General features: G+C 50.9%; 1 protein-coding gene across 1 annotated transcript in view; it reads right to left on the bottom strand.

The window, feature by feature from the left end:
• Positions 1–1,725: 1,725 nt before the first annotated feature.
• The window catches only part of FANCC (Fanconi anemia complementation group C), a 209,383-nt gene continuing 191,591 nt past the window's right edge, over positions 1,726–19,517 (bottom strand). Inside the window, exons 11-15 of the mRNA XM_008058199.2 lie at positions 15,849–15,924; positions 13,511–13,592; positions 11,164–11,338; positions 6,679–6,882; positions 1,726–2,037 (exon numbers count right to left, since the gene is read on the bottom strand). Of these exons, the coding sequence (XP_008056390.2) occupies positions 1,726–2,037; positions 6,679–6,882; positions 11,164–11,338; positions 13,511–13,592; positions 15,849–15,924 (849 nt within the window). The remainder of the gene's footprint in view (positions 2,038–6,678; positions 6,883–11,163; positions 11,339–13,510; positions 13,593–15,848; positions 15,925–19,517) is intronic.

Consider the following 19,517-nt stretch of genomic DNA (forward strand, 5'->3'; position numbering starts at 1 on the left):
AGGGGCATCTGCCCTCCTCGGGTTTCCAGGGGACGGTGCCGCCCCTCCCTTCCACGGGACTCCCCGCCTCGGGGGCCGGCAGCGCCCACCAGCGTGGATGAGAAGGCGGGGGGCTGACACCCCGGGGAGCGCTCGCCGGCCGAGCACCCGGCCTCACGGCCGCTGGCCTCAGCCCTGCGGCAGCCTCAGCCCTGCCGCCCGCCTTGGTCCCCACCCAGAGCCCCTCCCTTTGCGGGCACCTTTGTCGGGGCGGAGGGCACAGCGAGACCAGTAAGCAAACCCGTGCCCCTCCCTCGACGGAAGCAGGCTCGCCAAGGCCCAGGAGCCGAGGGGGCCGTCGGGGCCATCAGGGCGAAGACCACCGACCCGCAGCCCAGGATGCCTGGTCAGCGACGAGGCGAGTGTCCGCTGCAGGAAGGACCCGCAGCTTCGCGAGGGACTGGGAGGCTCTGCAGGCAGGATGCGGCGAGGCCAGGACGGGCGTCTCCGAGAAAGGGCGTTTCGACACTCGGCATCGGGTAACCGTCGTGTTCTGACCGTTGGCGCTGAAAGACAGTGAGGAGAGAGATGGGCACAGCAGCGAGCCGGGCAGACGCAGCCACGTTCCAGCAACAGGGGTTGTCCCGTGGCATCCCACCCGCCACAGGGAGGGCCGGTCCCTCTTGAGGGCGACGCGCTGCCACCACGGCCACAGAGGTCCATCAGGTTCCACGGCAGGCCCACCGCTCGGGTTCCAGGTCAGACATCCTCAACTGCAAGTGAAGCAGCAACGCCTGTTTTCACCCTGCGTGGTCTGATCAGGTGTTTTTATAAGAAAGCAGTGGTGATGATGGCAGCTGTGACCAAAATATTGCAACAGTGACCCTTCATACTGCAACGTTTCTCAGAAGAAATTCTTGGAATTTCCCGGATCTTCAGGTGGACCCATTAGCGCAGCTGCACACCGAGGCCAACAGCTCCCCCAGAAGTTCGCCTCTAATCCGGCGAAACTTCACTCACACCTCAGACACAGCCGAGACTCACACACAGGTCCGAGCGGACTTGAAAGAGTCTGGACTCAACGAAGCGAACACGCACGAAAGGACGCAGAGTCAACACAAGCTCAGAATAAATGTGCAAAGAAAAAGAATGTCCTCAACTGGCATGAAAGAAATAGCAACCTTGGAGTTGCCAACGCATCCCTGGGCATCTCCAGGATTAACAAGACAATTGCTGTGACGATCCCTTTGTGTCCCGACACATCGGGCCCCTCACCTGCGGCCGCCTCCGACGTCCTGCCAGCTCTCCGACAGCAGCCTGTGCTTCGCAGGAGTGGAGCCAGCAGGAGGCCAGGGGCCTGGGGGCTCCGGCCCACCTCGGCCTGGTCGCGGCTGCACAGGGCCCCTGGGAGACCCCGACTCTGCTGAGTGAAGGGCTTTCTAGGGCAACAAGACCGTGTGGCATTGTCTGAGGGCCCTGTGGACTCAGAGCGATGCCAGTAACAATTGCCTGCCCTAGAAAAAGATCTACGGAAAGGGCTATGTCACTCTCTCGATTGTTCACTGGTTTGTGACCAACTTCTTGGTCCGGAAGCTTTGAATCACTCAAGTAACAGGCATGCATCTTGGCTAGATGCAGGTAACCAAGAAAATAAAACTCTTCTCCTCCCCACACCTCTCGACAGTTCTGCAGGTCCCAGGGACGCCAAAGGCACCCTCTGTCATTGGCAAATAGCTTGGGCCGGGGCTAAAGCACCAGCCCGGCGTTCCGCAAACGATGTGCACCGACCTTCCCCACGTGTGTTCGGAGGGCACTTACTGCAAGACTCGTGGCCACAGGAAGAGGCCTTGTCCCCTGTCCCAGCCTCGGCAAGCCGGACCCACACGTGGACATCCACGTGGTCTGTGCTCCCCGCTGGATGCATGTGTGCAGCTCCTGGAGGAGCTCTCTGGCCACCAGGCCAGCCTCAGGGGCGTCGATGCCCAGACGCTGCCATCTGCACAAGGTCTGGTCCAGGAAGCCAATGGCTTCGTGGGTCATCTCAGCAGTGTGGGCCACCTGCAGTGAGGGCGGCAGAGGAGGCAGATGACGCTTTCCGGGCAGACCTGCCCCCGTCGAGGCCCAGCTGTGCCCACCCACCCCAGAGTCCGAGCAGCAGGAGAGCCGGGGTGACTGGCAGGGCCGCCGAGGACTGAGCTCCACGGCGACAGAGAGCCGAGGCCAGCAGGCACGAGTCCCGGGAAAGCTGGGGACAGACCGCTAGTGCCCAGAGAAGGGGACCCGCCGGGAAGAGCTCAAGGGAAAGCCCGCCCCAGAGGTTGTGGGCAGCCAAGGCCGGAGGCCCGGCATGTCCTGAGGTCAGACAGAGCCATGCACTGAGGCGGGCAGATGCTGCAAGGGGTCAGCTCGGAGCGGGCACAAGGGCTCTGAAGCAGTGGCGGCTTCTGCCTCTGCATGCCCCGTTGTCCTGCCTTTGCTGGCACTGCCCCCACAGTTGGATCCGAGACAGAGGGCAGAGCCAGCGGCGGCTGGGAGGCGGCTGTGTCAGCTCTGGGTCAGGAGGGTGGTGAAGCCCAAGTTGCTGGAGGGAAGGTATCCCCCCACCTGGCCACCACCTGCTCACAGGCCAAGCAGCACTGGCCCAGGGCTCTTTCCCGGGTGCGTGCACAGCAGAACTGGGGGAGGGGCCAAGGAGAAGCCGCGTGGGGCTGGGGCTGGGGGGGGGTCGCCCACCTGTCCCATGGGGGCGGCCTCAGCAGGCTGCCTTCGCCCACCGCTTCAGCCCCCGTGGCAGAGCCTGCCCGGAAGGCTGATGTGTCCACAGAGACAGCCGCAAGCAGTGAGAGGACAGCACCCAGGAGGCGCTCTCGCCCCATGGGCCCGAGGGATCCAACGGCTGCACCCCCCAGAGGAAGCCAGTCTGAAAGCAGCACTGGCATCTGCTGCTTCCCAAGTCTGCCTGTGTTCTCTGCAGCGGAACTGACGCAGGACGATGGACAGCCACGCCCTGGGGTTTCCACATACCCTCAGCCTCGGGTTCAGAGCAGCAGCGTCCTGCGGGGCTGGACTGAACTGTGTGGTAGGGCGGGCTGCCCGGCTCAGGACGCAAACTTGAACTTGGCACGTAACCAGCCCCTCACGCACAGTGCTGCTCTGTGGCCGGCCCTGAAGGTGGCCCGTTTCCCCTAAACAGGGACAAGTGCGGGAGTAACTGAAGCAGAGCCCTGGGGTCTCTGAGGCGCTTTCTCTGGGTCCCTTCCTCTCACTGTGGGCAGGGCCGCCAACACTCCCATGCTGACCCCAGCTGTGAGCAGGCCTCGAGGCCACGGCAGCCTCTCCAGTGGTAGGGGGACAGGACAGGAGCAGTGGTCGCGGGGCCGAGAGCAAGTGCCCGAGCTGGAACTATCCTTGTCCGGCAGCAGGCTGAGGCTCCGCCCACAGATGCTGTGGCCATGGGCAGGTCGGAGGTCAGGCAACAGAAGCACAGCCAACACTCTCCAGACTCAAAAGTGCCTGCTGTTGACTCTTCTGTTAATTGCAGAACCGCTTTCAATTTGCAAAGTTACTGCAAAGATAGCACAGAGGTTCCCGTCTACCCCACAGCAAGTTCTCCCTATTATCAACATCCTACATTAGTGTGGTCCACTTGTCTCGGTTCATGAACCAATGTCCATACATCATTAATAACTGAAGTCCAGGCATTACTCTGATTTCCTCCGTTATTTTCCTCTGTTGTCCGTCTTTCTTCTAGGATCCCAGCCAGAACACCGCACTGCATTCAGCTGTCCTGTCTCCTTAGGCTGCTCTTGGCTGGGCAGTTTCTTAGACTTTCCCTGTTTTGATGACCTTGTTTTGCGGAGGACTGGTCAGGCATTCTGTTGAATGTCCCTCCACCGGGGTCCCATGATTAGACCTGGCTGCAGGTTTGGGAGAGGACAACCACAAAGATGAACTGCCATTTTCATCCCAGTAATACCAAGGTCCACACTGTCACTTGTCCCTGTGGATGCTGACCTGGCCACCCGGCTAAGGCACGGGTTGAGAAGCAGCTGTTAGACCCTGCACCCGGCAGAGATCCAGGTGGTTGGTACAAGGTCTGTGGGCATATTTCAGCTCCCCCCTGTGGGGCTCTCCTGCCTAAGTGGACTCGGAAGTGAGGAGGACATTTAAAAAAAATTATTGGTGTTTATTTTCATAGGTGTAGTTTGCTTTCTCCCCAAGGTGTCCAATGGGATGTTTTTAGACACACTGTGAAATGATGACCTCATCAAGCGAACCCGCACCCCATCCCTTCCTTCACCGCGTGTGTGGGGGGCAAGAACACTCAGGATCTACTCTTGCTGCAGTTTCCGGTGCACGTCGTTACCTACAGCCAGTGTGCTGCCCGTGAGGTCTCCAGCGCCTCTCCATCTTAGAGCCACAAGGCTGCATCCCGTGATCAACCTCTCCCGTTGCCCCTCAGTCCCTGGCAGTCACCCTTCTCCCAGGCTTCTATGAGTTTGGCTTTTTCAGATTCCACATCCAAGTGAGACCCTGCACGATCTGTCTTTCGTGTCTGGCTGACTTCACTCTGCATCAGGCCCTCCAGATTCACCCATGGTGTCACGGCATGCGTTTTATAAAAGTACACAGTAGATCCGGAAAGTGTTCTCACTGTGCGGGGTGGGCCCCAAGGAGATGGCACCTAGCACGCGGCAGTCGCGTCTTCTTCCACTGGCCGCCCCGGAGGCTTCCCAGGATGTCTCTGCTGAAGACGGAAGCACGTCCCGCCAGGACTGAGACCACCTACTGGCCCTGGTCTTCCAGGGTTCGTGGCAGGTTAGGCCACTGGTCACTGGGACTGTCCACACGTTAGCATTTACATTCAAACAAAGTCCACCCTGGAAGGAGCCAGAGGGGCTCTGTGTGCTGGGACTATTCCTTTCTTGATTTGGTTGATGGCTGCATGGGGAGTTTTGGTTTGTGAAAATTCATCAAGTTGTATATTTTATGAATATATATTTATGAATACGTTTATAAAGCAAAAATAAAAATAAAACAAAGCTCTCAGAGCCAGGATGTTGGTCTTCACTTTTTTTTTTGAGATGAGCACTTTAAAAATTTATGGTAAAATATACATACGTAACATTTGTTATCCTGACCATTTTTGTACGTTTACAGTGTTGTACAACCATCACCAAGACGCATCTCCTGTACTTTTTCCTCATCCCAAGCACTAACGCCCGATCCCTCCTCCTCAGCCCCTGGTAGAATCTGCTTGACCTTCTTCCTCCACGAGTTTGACTATTCTCGGGGCCTCCTGCAAGTGGAGTTCAGCATCTGTCCTTGTGTCTGGCTTATTTCCCCTGGCATAACGTCTTCAAGGTTCATCCACGTAGCAGCAGGTACCAGAACTTACTTCTTCCACTCTAAGGCTGAAGATTATTCCCTTGTGTGGACAGACCACGTTTCCCGTGAACTTCGGGCTATTTCCACCTTTGGCTATTGTGAACAGCCCAAGAGTAAACACGGGTGTACAAGTATCTGTTCCAGTCCTTGTGATCCACTCTCTTGCGTATATACCTAAGAGTGAAGTTGTCATGTGGTAACGCTCTATTTAACTGTTTGAGGAACCACCACATTCTCTTCCGTAGAGGCTGCACGACTTTACCATCCCAGCTGGAAATGGAGGAGTGTTCCAGATGCTCTCCATCCTCACCAGCATTTATTCCGCACCCCCTCCTTTTTTAGATAACAGCCATCCTAAGCGATGTGAAGTGAATCTCACTGTGGCTTGATTTGTATCCCCTTCATGGCTAGTGACGTTGAGAATCTTCTCATGTGCAGTGACCATTTGTGCATCTTCTTTGGAGAAATGTCTATGCAAGTGCTTTGCCCATTTTCGAACTGTGCTGTCTTTTTATTGCTGCGTTATAAGAAGTCTTTATACATCCCAAATACTAAATCCTTATCAGATACATTACTTCCAAATAGTTTCTTCTATTCTGTGAATTGTCTTTTCACTTTCTTGATCGTAATTCTTTGATGTACAAGTTTTTAATTTTCATCAAGTCCAATTTATCTTTTTTTTCTTTCATGGCTATGTCTTTGGCATCACATCCAAGAAATCACTGCCGTCATTAATAGTGCCTACTTTTGGGCCCTGAGGAGATGGCACCTAGCACCAGCTGTCATTAACTGTTGCATGTGTGTCCTGACTCTTCTCACTTTTGACTTGGGCCATTCTTTACCCCTATGTCAGCTGGGCTTTAGGAAGGCTTTCTTTGTCATTAACTAGTTTTTAAAAAATTAACACATAAAAATTCTTGGCACGGATGCAGTGAGCAGCTCTGTGGTTGCTTTGTGAGCATTTTGTTCTCATGAAGTCCAACTTCTTCCCATGGGGAGAAGGAGAGCAGGACACTGTAGCTGGAAGAACCGTACATAAGAGACAGGAGAGCAGCTTCTACTACAGGCCCTGGCATGTGTGACCCAGATGGCAGCACCTCCTTCCCTGACACGGAAGACACAGAGTGTCTTCTATGACATAAAGGTGCTGCAGGGGCGGGCTCTGGGCTCTGTCAACATCCCCGACCATCCACCCATGTTGAGCGCCACCCTGGCACACACATTGTCCAGAGACTGGGACCCTTGGCAGATCACCCACCTGTCACCTAGAGTACAGACGCGACGTGGATGCTGGAAAAGAGGGAGGCTTACCAGGGCGATGGTGTCCCGGGCGGCCGTGCGGCCCCTGGGAGTCCAGAGCAGGAAGTTGAGGAGGAGGCGCCTGGCCAGCTGCTGTGCAGGGGGAGTGGGGTCTACGTGCCCGATCTCTCCTGCTGCTGCCTGCAGGTCCTGGGCGGAGACGGTGGCGCTTCCAGACAGTGTCAGGAGGTGGCTCAGCACTGCCCTTACCTCCACCTGGGCAGTGAGGACAGAGGAAGCAAGAGTCAGGACACACATGCTTCTGGGATTTATTCACTTGCTTTGAAGCAAGCCCAGAGAGAGGCCTGGCCCCCAGGAGAGACAGGGCAGCACGGCTGGGTTTACAGCCCGCCCACACAGATCCAAATGGGTGGAATGGAAGTCTCTTGACGGACTTTCGTCCTGCTCACCAAGCAGCCAGGGCACCACGCCAGGAATTGACCTTTTTTTATATGAAGAGAAATGGAGAAAAGTCCCCAACAGAATGTAGTCAGATTTTCATATTGTGGGAAAAAGAACAAAAGGCTCCTTGAAGACTTGCCTCACTATCGCAGCCACAAATCAATTAAAGCCCATGCACCCGCCTTCTGCTGTACCAGAGTGCTGTTAAGAATGCAGGCTTGCTTTTGCCTTGTGCTAACTTTGGGGGGTGAAACACACACACACACACACACACACGTTTTGTTTTAGATGCTGGAACAGTCTGTGGAATCCACATTCACATAATAATGGTAATTGTTTTAAGTCTGTGGGTTGTTTTTGCATAAAAAACGTTTATTTCATGCTGAGACTTTTCTGCTTGCTACAAGAAGGGTATATCAAGTTGTGACTTGGGGAACAAAGCAAGAACTGAAAGCCGTAGATCCCAAATGCCACATGGAAGTCATGAACAGCTATGTCCCATCATCTCTGAAAGAATACTTTGGCCTGTTCTAAGAATTCCCATGACCGATTTTATGGACTATGTGTGGGTCGCTTTTTTCCCCTGGATGTTAAGGCCTCGTTCAATGAAGCCTGTCATAAATGCTAGCACACTAGGCGTGTTGTGTGAGTGCTTCTGACCACAATCTAAGACCGTGAGAAACTGCACCATGGGGCTCTTCCACAGGGAGTGGCCAAGTTCCAACAGGACAGGCCATGTCTCACGCCTCAGCCTTAGCTGGGCCCAGCCTACCCTGGCCTGATGGCATCTACAGGAGCCCAAGACCGTGCTGCTGCCATCTGAACAGGTCTGCAAAAAGGCCAGGGCTTAGGAGGCGATGCCTTTACATCCATTTTCTTCTTGGCTGGCGTTTGATTTTCTGCCCTTGTCCAAAATTCCCTAAGACAGATCTCCTTCCTTTCTGTTTTGTCCCACCTGGGTCTGTTTTGTCTTTCCCCTCAAATGCCTTCTATGTAACTACCAGGCCCTTGAATGCCAGTAACTTTAAATACTCTCCAAGTCTTTTAGGAAAAATATATAAGCTTTATTTTCTTAAAAAAAAAAAAAAGCAGTTTTTATTTGCTTAGAGATGAGGTCCTGCTCTGTCACCCAGGCTGGAGGGCAGTGGTGCAATCACATCTCACTGCAGCCCCAAACTCCTGAGTAGCTGGAACTTCAGGCGCATATCACTATGCCCAGCTAATTAAATTTTTTTTTTTTTTTTTTGGTAGAGAGAGGGCTTAAGATTTGTTGCCCAGGCTGGTCTCAAACTCCTGGGCTCAAGCAATTCTCTCACCTCAGCCTCCTGACTTTTATTTTAAATCCTGTATTATAAAAATTTATATATGTATACTAGGGAAAATTGGAAAGGAGATGAAAAAAATTAAAATGATTTATAACTCCACCATCCAAAGAGACTCATTTTTTTTTTAATTGGAGTCTCACTCTGTCACCCAGGCTAGAGTGCAGTGGCCGCTCCCAGCCACCGCAGCCTCGACCTGCTGGGCCCCAGCGATCCTTCCGCCTCAGCCTTCCAAGTAGCTGAACTACAGGTGCGCGCTACCACGCCCGGCTAGTTTTTGATTTATTGTAGAGACAAGGTCTCGTCAAGTTGCCCAGGTGGGTCTCGAACCCACAGGCTCAGGCAATTCACTCACCTCAGCCTCCCAAAGTGCTGGGATTACAGGCTGAGCCACCGAACCCAGCCGAGACTCATTTTTAATAGCTAGGTTTATATCCTTCTTGTCTTGTTTCTATGCATTGAGAACACACTACTTACTACACAAAATGCTTTGTCTCTTATGTTTTTCTCTTCATAAGGTATATAAGCAATCTACCATATCTGTAGGACATGTTCTTCAAGAACATGATTTTTCATGGTAGAATGCTAGTCCATGTTTAGGATATACCACCATTTATTTAGTCAATAGTCTTAATATTGAAAGTTTAGGCCATTTCCAAATTTTTCAATTATAAACAATGCTGTGATGAATATTCTTGCACATAAGTCTTGGTAGAGATCTCTAGTTATTTCCCAAATATAATTCCTAGAAGTGGAATGACAGGTTTAAAGGGTATGAACCCTTGCCTGACTCTTGGAGTATATAAACCTAGATTTTGGAGGGGTTTTTCATTGTGATCTGGTTCAGTTAGCAAAAGGAGCGAACACTGGCTGGCAGAGAGTGTGGTTGCTGCACAGAAGGCAGGTCTTTGCACGGCAGGACACATTCCAGGCAAGGACAGGCTTGCTCTCCGTGACCATGTTCTTGCACCTCAAGAGCAGCCGACTGTTCCAGCCCCAGCACACAAGCCGGGATCGGGCGATTACCTGCGATGTAAGTATTTCTTCTAAAGAAGGCAAAGGCACAGATATCATCATGCTCAACAAATCTCACAACAATCTCGCTTCCTAACACAGTTCGTAACTTGTTTCTCAAGTCACCCAACAGACCATCAAGGGATTAAAGCTCACAAAACCCAGGAGAACAAGAGACACGTAGTATTCCTTAGACTGGAAACGCCCTTCCTGGGATGAGACACAGACCAATGCCTCAGGCCAGGCACTGAGGAGGAAGGCGCTCTGGAATCATGGCATGAGCACTGGGTTCCCTCACAAGGCAGATGGCTGCTTCCAACAGAACAGAAGAAGGAAATGGACATATGGCACTCCACGACTCTGAACAAGCTAACCCATTTTTGTCTAAGAGGCCTGAGCACACCCTAAGAACTTTAAGAAGAAACGGCCAAGTTAGCTAGTAGAGAGATGTGCCAATGCCGAACTTTCTAGAAGTTGAATCTTACTGGGTAATTTTTTATTTCATCATACTTCAACGGTGAATCCCTCTTCGTCAGTATCCACGACTGATAGGGAATTTCACACGTATCTACCAACTTGGCTTACGTGGAATCAAACATGAAGTGCGCATAAAAGGGCTTCAGAAGCCCCGACTGCTTCCTACATCCCACTCTGGTTAAAAAGGAGATGACGAGAAACGTAGACTGGGATTTTCCTTCATTAGTCTAATGTGACATTTTAAACGGGAATAAACAGAAGGCTTTGTAACCAGACAGCAACCCTCAAATACATATGCGGACTATGATGACTTCTTTACAACGCTTTATTTTTGACCTAAAATAAATTATCACCAAATTTCAACTTTAAAACCCAAAACTTCTTCTTTCCCCTGCCACGCAAGCCTTTAAGCAAATAAAGTAGGCAGACATCTGTGCTAGTCTCTGCTTTTTCAAGCAACAGAAAATCTAAAACAAATAGGGGCATTGTTGCAGTCATAATGAAACCTGTTCCCTTTAATTATTAAAATCAGCAAAGAGTACCGGCAGTTGAAGTTTTAAAACCCAGCAAATAAATGTTTGCAAGGGAGGTGCCAATGCCTTTAATCAGAGCACTGCTTCCTGTAATTATGATATTCCACATAAAACAACTGTCTTTGCCACAGACAGTTATCCAGTCCTATACTTAACTGTTGTTATTTAGGAAATGACCAAGTCCTTTTTCAGAAGCAAAGTGGTCAATATCATGTGATTAGTAAGAGTTAGACCACAAAGCCAGCAATGTGAGGACCTGCTGACTGAACCCAGAAAGCAGGAAGTCAAGGCGGAAGCCGACCAGGCCCGGCTGCTGGGGAGAGAGAAGACTGGGCTGCAGCCAGACCCCCTGTGGGACCCACTCCTTGGAGGGGTGTAGCCTCTTCGCAGCTTCCCCTAAGGGCAAGATCTCAGGGCCGGCATGGCAGCTGAGCAAGACCAGACCAAAGGACCTGGAGGACGGAGGGCGAGGCCTTGTCTCCTCAGCCTTCCCTGGAGAACAGGGCGATAGTGTCTTGTCCCAGCCCGTTCTGTGGAGGCAGGAGAACATCTGACCACAAGCCCAGCCCTGTCCACCATCGTGCAAGTGGACATCTACATGCCACCGTCACATGTGCTGTGAGCAGGCAGAGCCTGGATGCAGGGGGGAGCCCATGAAAACCAAACCCATGATACAGCCCCTCCCTACAGAGCCCTCTCTGCGCCCCAAGGGCCTGCCCTGAAAACACACAGCAGGGCCTGCTACCCACCATGGTCTCTGTTCTCTGCTGCCTCCCGTCGTGTGGGCTGTAGTAGAAGGCCAAGAGCCACAGCAGGTCCTCCGGAGATTCAGCTTCGGGCCTCAGCAGCTGCTCGGCTGCCATGTCAGCCCATTCTCCAAAGTGAGCAAACAGAAACCAGCTCTCGAAGGGACCTCCATGAGACCTGGAACAAAGCCAAAACACATGGCTGCCGGCAACCTGAGCTCTTTTCCTTTTGGGTTCTTAAAGCAACTCTAATGTTTGCAAATGGCCTCAAGTGTCTGTCTCTACTAAAGTACACCCTGCAAGGAACACAAGTCAGGCTCAGAGACATGCCTGAACGCCACTCGGAACCCATCACAGGACACTCAGAGGATGGCTCTCTGAAGCTCCACGAGGTCTGAGGTCTTCAGATGTGTCAATCTAAGTCCAGGCCCCTCGTGAAGACGGGCATAAAGGAAGGAAGACGGGCCCAGGACTGGCAGGAACGATGCTGGATGGGACCCTGGACTGCCCCTGCCTCCTGACAGCCGCTCGGCTGGGCAGGAGCACAGAGGCAGCTGCCCCAAACAAGAACGAGGGGCCCCCGGGGTCCAGACGGAGACCAGAGGTCAGCAGCTTCCACCCTTCATGGGGGGGGGGCCAGCAGAAACATGTAACATCTCCTTTCCGCCATCATGTGGACATCAGCGCTGGGGAGTCCGCGCTCGTGTGAAGCTATCTTCGTGCCAAACTGGCAACCGGGTGTGGCGACACTCATTTTAAGGCAGCATCTGTCCAAGGTGAGGGCCCGCTAGTTTTGTGCAGGGCTGGGCTCCGCAGTTTGGCATCTCCCATAGAGAAGGTGGAGCAGGAGTCTCCCCGCCTCCTCCACTGTGTCTCTGTCAGATCCAGCTCCAGGTTGCTCTGCCTGGCTGTGGAATTCCTGGGCTCCAAGCACATCCGTGCCTCCTGGCTACCGCTTTCTTCCTGTCTGAGCCCTCCCTGGAACGAGTGTGCGAATGTTCTGCGATGGAGTTTGCAGAGCAACAGAGAGGAGGCAAGGGTGGGAGATCAGCTACACCCCTTGTCCCCAGGAGGGGTCAGGGCGGTGGGCTGGGCTGGGATGTCTCAGAGTACGGCGGGGCCCATCCCAGGCACACACGCCAACCAGTGGTGCTCCCATCTCTCTGCTCCCGGTGACCTGGGTGGGGTTCCAGGAAGGGCCCGGTCCTGTGCCTTTGGTCCCAGTAACTGAGCGTGCAAGGCGGTCTCCACAGCGGACCAAGAGCACGCCTAGCCTGCTCGCACGGGCCTCCCGGCAAGGTCGAGGTGGAGGGAGGAGCCCCACGGGATGTGGGAGCCAAGCCCTGCTCTGCAGCGGAGACAGCCCGAAAGGGCGTGCATGGGCTGCTGGGTGCCGCGGGCTGTCACTGCAGCTGCTGCTGTGACCCCCACGTGGCAGCCAGCTCCTTTTTGGCTACTCTCTGTTGGTGGGAGTCATGGTAGGTAGGGAAGAAGCAAACACCTGGCACCCAGGCCTCCAGCTGGTGCTCACGGATACAGGAGCATCACCCGGTCTGATGGCTCAGCAGTGAGACCACAGAATACACCGAATTTCTTTCTTTGTTTTTGAATTGGAGTCTTACTCCATCGCCCAGGCTGGAGTACCGTAGCACGCCCATGGCCACGTAGAATTTCAAGAGCAAAAAGTGGCAAAAGGAACAAATGAGATAGGTTAGTATAGATGATGGACAAAACAGTGTTTCCATTCTAAAGCAAGAAAGTTAAGAGAAAGCCACAGAGTGTTATGTTGCAAAGAACTCAGCAAAGCCTGAATGACTGCTTTTAGGAAAACGATGCTTGTGCAAGGTACTAAAACCTCAGTGTTAGGAACTCATTTATGTTAGAGTGGCTTTCCAAATTGTAGAGAAATATCCATTAACGAGAAGGAAAGCCCACATTTGCCATTCCACCCCACCGCGCAGGAGACATTTCAGGTCTCCCTCCCCAGGGAGAGAGAAGAGGCTGAGGACCCTGAGGGCCGCCTCCCCCGCAAAGCGGGGCTGCCCAGCACGTGTGCTGCTTTCTCCTAGGGCCTCTTCCGCTCACTGTTAGGCCTGAACACTCCAAAATCTAAAGCCAGACGTCTCGCAGAACAGTTTCTCTGCAGGTCCTCAGACGTGCCAGCGTATGCATCGACCGGCTCGAGTGACCATGCAGCCACAGGCTCCGTCTGCTCTCGCTTGGCAGTGGCACTGCCTGCCTGGTGATGGTCCCTGCCCAGTGACGCCATCGTCTGCCACCCTGCACAAAGGGACAGCAAGGCACCAGGACAAGCACGTACGAAGTACAGGAGTGGTCAGAGTTTGCTCACCCTTGAGTCTGGTCTTCAACCATCTCCCTGAGCAGTTTAGAAATATGTGTCAGCGGCTGGTGCCAGCGTGCCGGGGGGATATCTGTGGGTGGACAGAGAGAAGTCGGACCTGCAGTTCAGACCTGAAGAGCTGCAGAGAAACACCCATCTGTCTGGCCCTGGAGCCCACACCATCACCTTCATGCTCTTCCCAGCCAGCCTCTCTCAGGCCTGGAGAAGTAACATCCATCGGCGTTACACAGAGCTGACGCCCAAGGGTCCTTAACTCAGGTACATGGATGCAGGTAGAGAACACACAAGCAGCCCACCCTGAGACGGAGAAATGCCGCGTTGCAATGCTCCAGGTCTCTTTTCTACCTACCCAGCCCCTTCTCCATTACTAGTAACGTATAATTTCAAAACACGTGAAGACTAAAAAAAGCATCCAGCATGGAATTAGAAATGGATGTCTCACTGTCTTCCTAGGGTTGTGTTAAGTTCAAAATATGATCTCAGGTTTACAATGAAAAAAAGTCCAGAAAAAAAAAATAAGTGGGTATCGTGCAAACAAATGCCTTTCCTTGAGTTAGTTTTTTGTGTCTCATAATCATCCTGTGGTTTTAAAGACATCCGAGCATGCACATATCTGCTGTTCTAAGCCACATGTGAAAAAGATCTTCATGTAGTGACAGACTCTGTAATCAGATACACAGGAAGGTGATGCAGGTGACAGGGACACCTTACTGCACACAGGCTACAGACTCAAGGGTCACACCCACCCTTCCCCCTTCTAACTCCCACAGCCCTTAATTCATAGCCTTTCAAAGGTAGTTTTCATTTTCTTCTTTTTATTAGTTGTTTAGATATTTATTTTACTTGCTCTCTTCTTGTAACTTCTGGATAGGCCAGGCTGGTCAGTGACCATCTTTTCTGTCCCTCCTGGACTTCACAATGGGCACCCAAAGTGACAATGGGCACAAAATAAATTTCTGAAGAAAGATTATACTATGAAGAAACATTTCTTCAATTTGTGAAAATACATTCTTTTTTTTCCAAAAGGGTTATGCAGACGGCTGCTCTAGGAACTAGCACAAGGGGCTCCTGTGTCCTGCTTGAAGTCACTCGTTTATTTTGGGGCATAAATCTAGGCTAGTCACACCAACAAGAAGGCCGAAGGCTGAGTTCCTGCCCATGTACCACCACGATCTTCTCTTCCTGGCCTTCATGACTTAACCCACAACTCCTGCTCATTTTTCAAAGCTCATTCAACCTCCCCTGTGGTCGGACTTGAGTTGTGCGGACCTGCCCTAAGCTGTAAGGTGCACCCCAGAGAGGGAAGTCTTAAATCTTCTGTCTTGTCAATGAAGTTTTCCTGCTGCAGCCCTACAGTTTTCACAAAACCACCACCCAGAGATTCCGCCAAGACCATCACCACCCTCACCTCCAGCATCTGAGAGGCCACTGTCAGGTGAGTCACTTTGGGTGAGGACCTACGTCTTCCAGAAAAAGGAAGAGGAATTTAGATTTGTAAAGTGCTCTGAAACTGTGAATCATTTCAAATCATTTGTGTTCCACAAATGAATCTACTCACGCAAGTCTCAGAAAAAGGGCGGGCCTAAAATGGCATGAAGGGGAAATGCACTGGCCCTTTCCTTATCTCCTCTTCCATGGTCAGAGAAGACACCTTCCTGGATGGCAGGGTCTGCTCCTGCCAGGGTTGCCCTCCCTTCAGATTTTGGGCTTTAGAGGGAAAGAGCATGGTTGCTCTCTGTTCTGAAAGGTTTCCTGAGCACAAGCACGTTTCCAGATCAACACCAGCCGAATGGAGGGTGGAGCCATGGCTTCTCCAACCGGATGTGGCCTACAGAATGCGGCAGCCGAAGTCAGAAGGGGCTGTGGGCTGGTCCTCCACTGGATTCTTTAAAAATCCAGCCCTTGAGAAATTTCCCCTACATTTCCTCAACTTCATCCATCATTTTATCTTTCCTTCTGCAACAAGGCTGCACAGAGTAGAAAGAATGAAAAACAAATAAATGTACTGTTTTATTCTGACTCAGCCAAGCTGTGGCCTATTCCTGACACTGGGTGGGCTTGGTTGGCACCAGCAGAGACTGTGTTATCTGGAGACTGTCAAGGCCTAGCCAGAGGCCATTTTTTCTTTCAGGACGGGATCACAGGGAAGCCCAGCAGATTTTCGTATCGAAACCCACAGAATGTGACACCCTGGGGGAATAAAGGGACCCCAGAAACAACCAGGTCTGCTTCCTTCATGCTACAGATGAAGGCCTGGGAGGGAAGGGTTAGGTCAGTGCTCTTTCCCAGAAAGCATCTTGATACGGTGAAGTCCGCCTTCACTTACCTGTGGGGCGTTGCAGCAACACCATGGCAAGGGATGGAGAAGCGTACGGAAAGTAGGTCTTGAGTGCAAACTTCAGCTACAACAGGATAAAGACAGACAGTTCCAGAGAGCATGAGCATTAGGGCTAGAAGGGCTGTGAGGGAAACACAAACTCTTGAGTCCTCTGCCCAAAAAGGACCCACCATCACTAATATGGCCAGAATGTTTTCCTTAAACATTAATTTTTTAAAAATGCTTCTAATAACCTTTTCATTTTTCTAGAAAAATGAACCCCCCCTTTTTTTTAAGTTGGAGTCTCCCTCTGTTGCCCAGGCTAGAGTTGCAGTAGCACATTCATGGCCACCCCAGCGTCAACCTGCTGGGCTTAGGCGATCCTTCAGCCTCAGCCTTCCAAGTAGCTGGAACTACAGGCACGTGCTACCACGCCCAGCTAATTTTTTTTTTTTAATTGTAGAGCCTAGGTCTCACCAAGTTGCCCAGGCTGGTCTCAAACCCGTGGGCTCAGGCAATCTACTCGCCTCAGCCTACCAAAGTGCTGGAATGACAGACAGAGCCACTGAGCCTGGTGAAAAATGAACTTTTTTAAAGTTAAGAACTTAAGAAAGTTATGCTCTTCATGTCCTCATCAGAGTTCTCTACCTTCCATGAACCCAACTAAACACATCAACCTTCCATTCCAGGGAGAGCTGCCAAAACAGCTATGAGGTGTTAGGAATTCCAGGATGGTATCTTAACACAACAAAAGCATAAGAGAACATGGTGCTCCCACTCAAGGCCAAAGAGCAATAGCTATCCATGCCCCAAAGGCACAGGATCTTTGAAGTACTTTTTACAAACTGAGGTAAGCTCCAGAAAGCATGGAGTGCAAGGGCTTTGCCTATACAACGTGATGAGTGCAGGTAAGTGTGCAAATCCATGTGACCATCACCCCATGGAGACACAGAATGTTTCTATCACCCCCAAAATTCCCTTGTGACTCTCAACAGTCAATCCCTCCACCTCACCAGGGCAACCAATGTTCCGATTCTGACAAGAATTCACATCAGCTCCTTACCCTTGAACTTCATGTAAACAGAATCATGGAGTGTGTATGTACTCTTGTGTGTCTGGCTTCTTTGGCTCAATACGTTTTTTAAAGATTCACGCATATTGTTGTGCATGAGGAGTGCATTCTCTTTTACTGCTCAGAGCAGTCATTCTGTGAATGTACGTACTGACGGGCACTTGGGCATTTCCAGGTTGGGGCTATTATGAATGAAGCCACAGCTGACATTTATATCTGTGTCTTTCTGTAGACACGTCTTTGTTTCTCTTGGGGGACTGCCATGTGAGTAGAGTTACTGGTCCCAGAGTGGATGCTTGTGTAACCCTGTAATGCCACACAGTCTTGTAGCTGTCCCATCTCACGCCCACCTGCCACGTCCTTGCGCTCTAGTCACTCCACACAGTCATCGACATCTGGAGTCCTCGATCTTGTTAATTTTATCTGTTCTAGTGAGTGTGAAACACTACCTCAGGCATGCTTGTTTCCATGCTGCTTTCCTGTGAGGTTTCCTAACGGCAAATGAGGCTGAGCAATTCTCATGTGTTTACCACCAACTTAGATATCTTTTCCGAAATGCATATTCAAGTCTTTGGTTCATTTTCTAAAAACTGGGTGGTTTCTTTTATGTTATAAGAGATCTTCAGGTTTCTGGACCCAAGTCCCCTGTCATATATGTTACAAGCATTTTTTAATTTATATATATTACAAATACTTTCTCCTAGCTGGTGGCTTATTTTTCATGTTCTTAATGACATCTATCAATGAATAGAGGTTTTAAATTCTGATAAAGTTCAACTTTTCCATTTTTCCCATATGGCTATTGCTTCTTTTTTCATATCCTTTCTAAGAAATCTTAGATGACCTCAGTGCCAAAAGATATATTCTCCTATTTTCTTCTAGGATCCTTATAGCTTTAACATTTGTGTTGAAGCCTACGATGCATCTCAAATCAATCTGAGTGTGCTTGTGAGGCAAAGGTTGAGGCTCATTTTTTTCCTCATGGACATCTAGGCATTCCAGCACCATTTGTTGCAAACTTTCCCATCTCCATTAAACTGCCTTGGCATCTCTGTCAAAAATTAAATGGCAGCATGTGCATGGGTCTAGCTCTGTCTTTTGTCGGTACCTCACTGCCTTGATTACTGAAGCTTTAAGTCGTGAAATCAGGTAGGGTGAGTTCTCTCATTTTGTTTTGCTTTTGTTTTTCAAAATTGCTCTGGCTATTGCAGAACCTCTGCATTTCCATATGCGTTTTAGAATTTGCCTGTCAATTTCCATTTTAAAAAAGTCTGCTGGGATTTTTAGCTGGGATTACACCCAAGCAGTAGATCAATCTGGGGAGAACAGACATCTTAACAGATCATGAATATGGTTTCTTGCTCCTTATATTTATATTTAAGTCTGCTCTAGTTTCTCTCAGCAATGAGGTAAGTTAGTAGTTTGATAGTTTGCGATTAGTGATCTTAAACATCTTCTGTGAAATTTATTCCTAGTATTTTACCTGAGACTGTGGCTTTGTCCATTTCTTCCTTTACTCCTGTCAGTTTTTGCTTCATGTATTTTAAAACTCTATTATTAGGCACATATACATTTATAATTGGTATTTCTCCTGATAAACTGACCATTTTGTCATTATTAAATGTTCCTCTTGGCCAAGTGTGGTAGCTCATGCCTGTAATCCCAGTACTTTGGTAGGCTGAGGAGGGAGGATTGCTTGGAGCCAGGAGTTTGAGACCAGCCTGGGCATCATAGCAAGATCCCATCCCAGAAAGAGGGGAGGGCGAGAGAGAAGGCAAGCAGGAAGGAAAGAAATGTCTCTCGTTATCTGTGGTAATCCTCTTGAAGTTGGCTTCATCTGCTGCCAGTATAGCCACACCAGCTCTTCCATGCTTATTAGTTGCATGACACGTCTCTTTTCTTCCCTCTACTTTCAATCTACCTGTGTCTTCATAACCAGAATGGGTTTACCAAAAACAACATATAGTTGGGTCTTGGTTTTTTTCTTGTTTTTTGGGGTTTTTTTTTGAGTGGGAGTCTCACTCCGTCGCCCAGACTGGAGGGCAGTGGCTGCTCCCGGCCACCGCAGCCTCGACCTGCTGGGCTCCGGTGATCCTTCCGCCTCAGCCTTCCGAGTAGCCGGAATTACAGGCACGCGCTACCACGCCCGGCTGACTTTTGATTTATTGTAGAGACGAGGTCTTGCCAAGTTGCCGAGGCGGGTCTCGAACCGGCGGGCTCAGGCAATCCACTCACCTCAGCCTCCCAAAGGAGCGGGATGACGGACTGAGCCACCGAGCCCGACTGGGTCTTGGTTTTTTATGCAGTCCAACATCTCTGCCTTTTACTAGAATATTTAGTTAACTTTCATTTAACTTGTAACTAATGTACCTGTTGGTAGGTTTGGGATTAGGTCTAATTCTTGCCATTGTCTTACTTTGTCCCCTCCACTTTTTTGTTCCTCTGGCAGCCCAGCTCTGTCTTTTGACACCTGAAGTCGGTCAAACGATGCCTGAGTTCTGGCCGCCCTGACCCCTGTCCTCTCCCAGCCTCGGTGAGCACCATCGGGAAAGAAGCAGAGGACTGAGGGCCGTTCCGTGCGGTTTCCCTCTCAAGGCTGAAGGCCC

Source organism: Carlito syrichta, unplaced genomic scaffold (genome assembly GCF_000164805.1).
Source record: "Carlito syrichta isolate Samal-C Ts95f unplaced genomic scaffold, Tarsius_syrichta-2.0.1 Scaffold303245, whole genome shotgun sequence".
Lineage (NCBI taxonomy): Eukaryota > Metazoa > Chordata > Mammalia > Primates > Tarsiidae > Carlito > Carlito syrichta.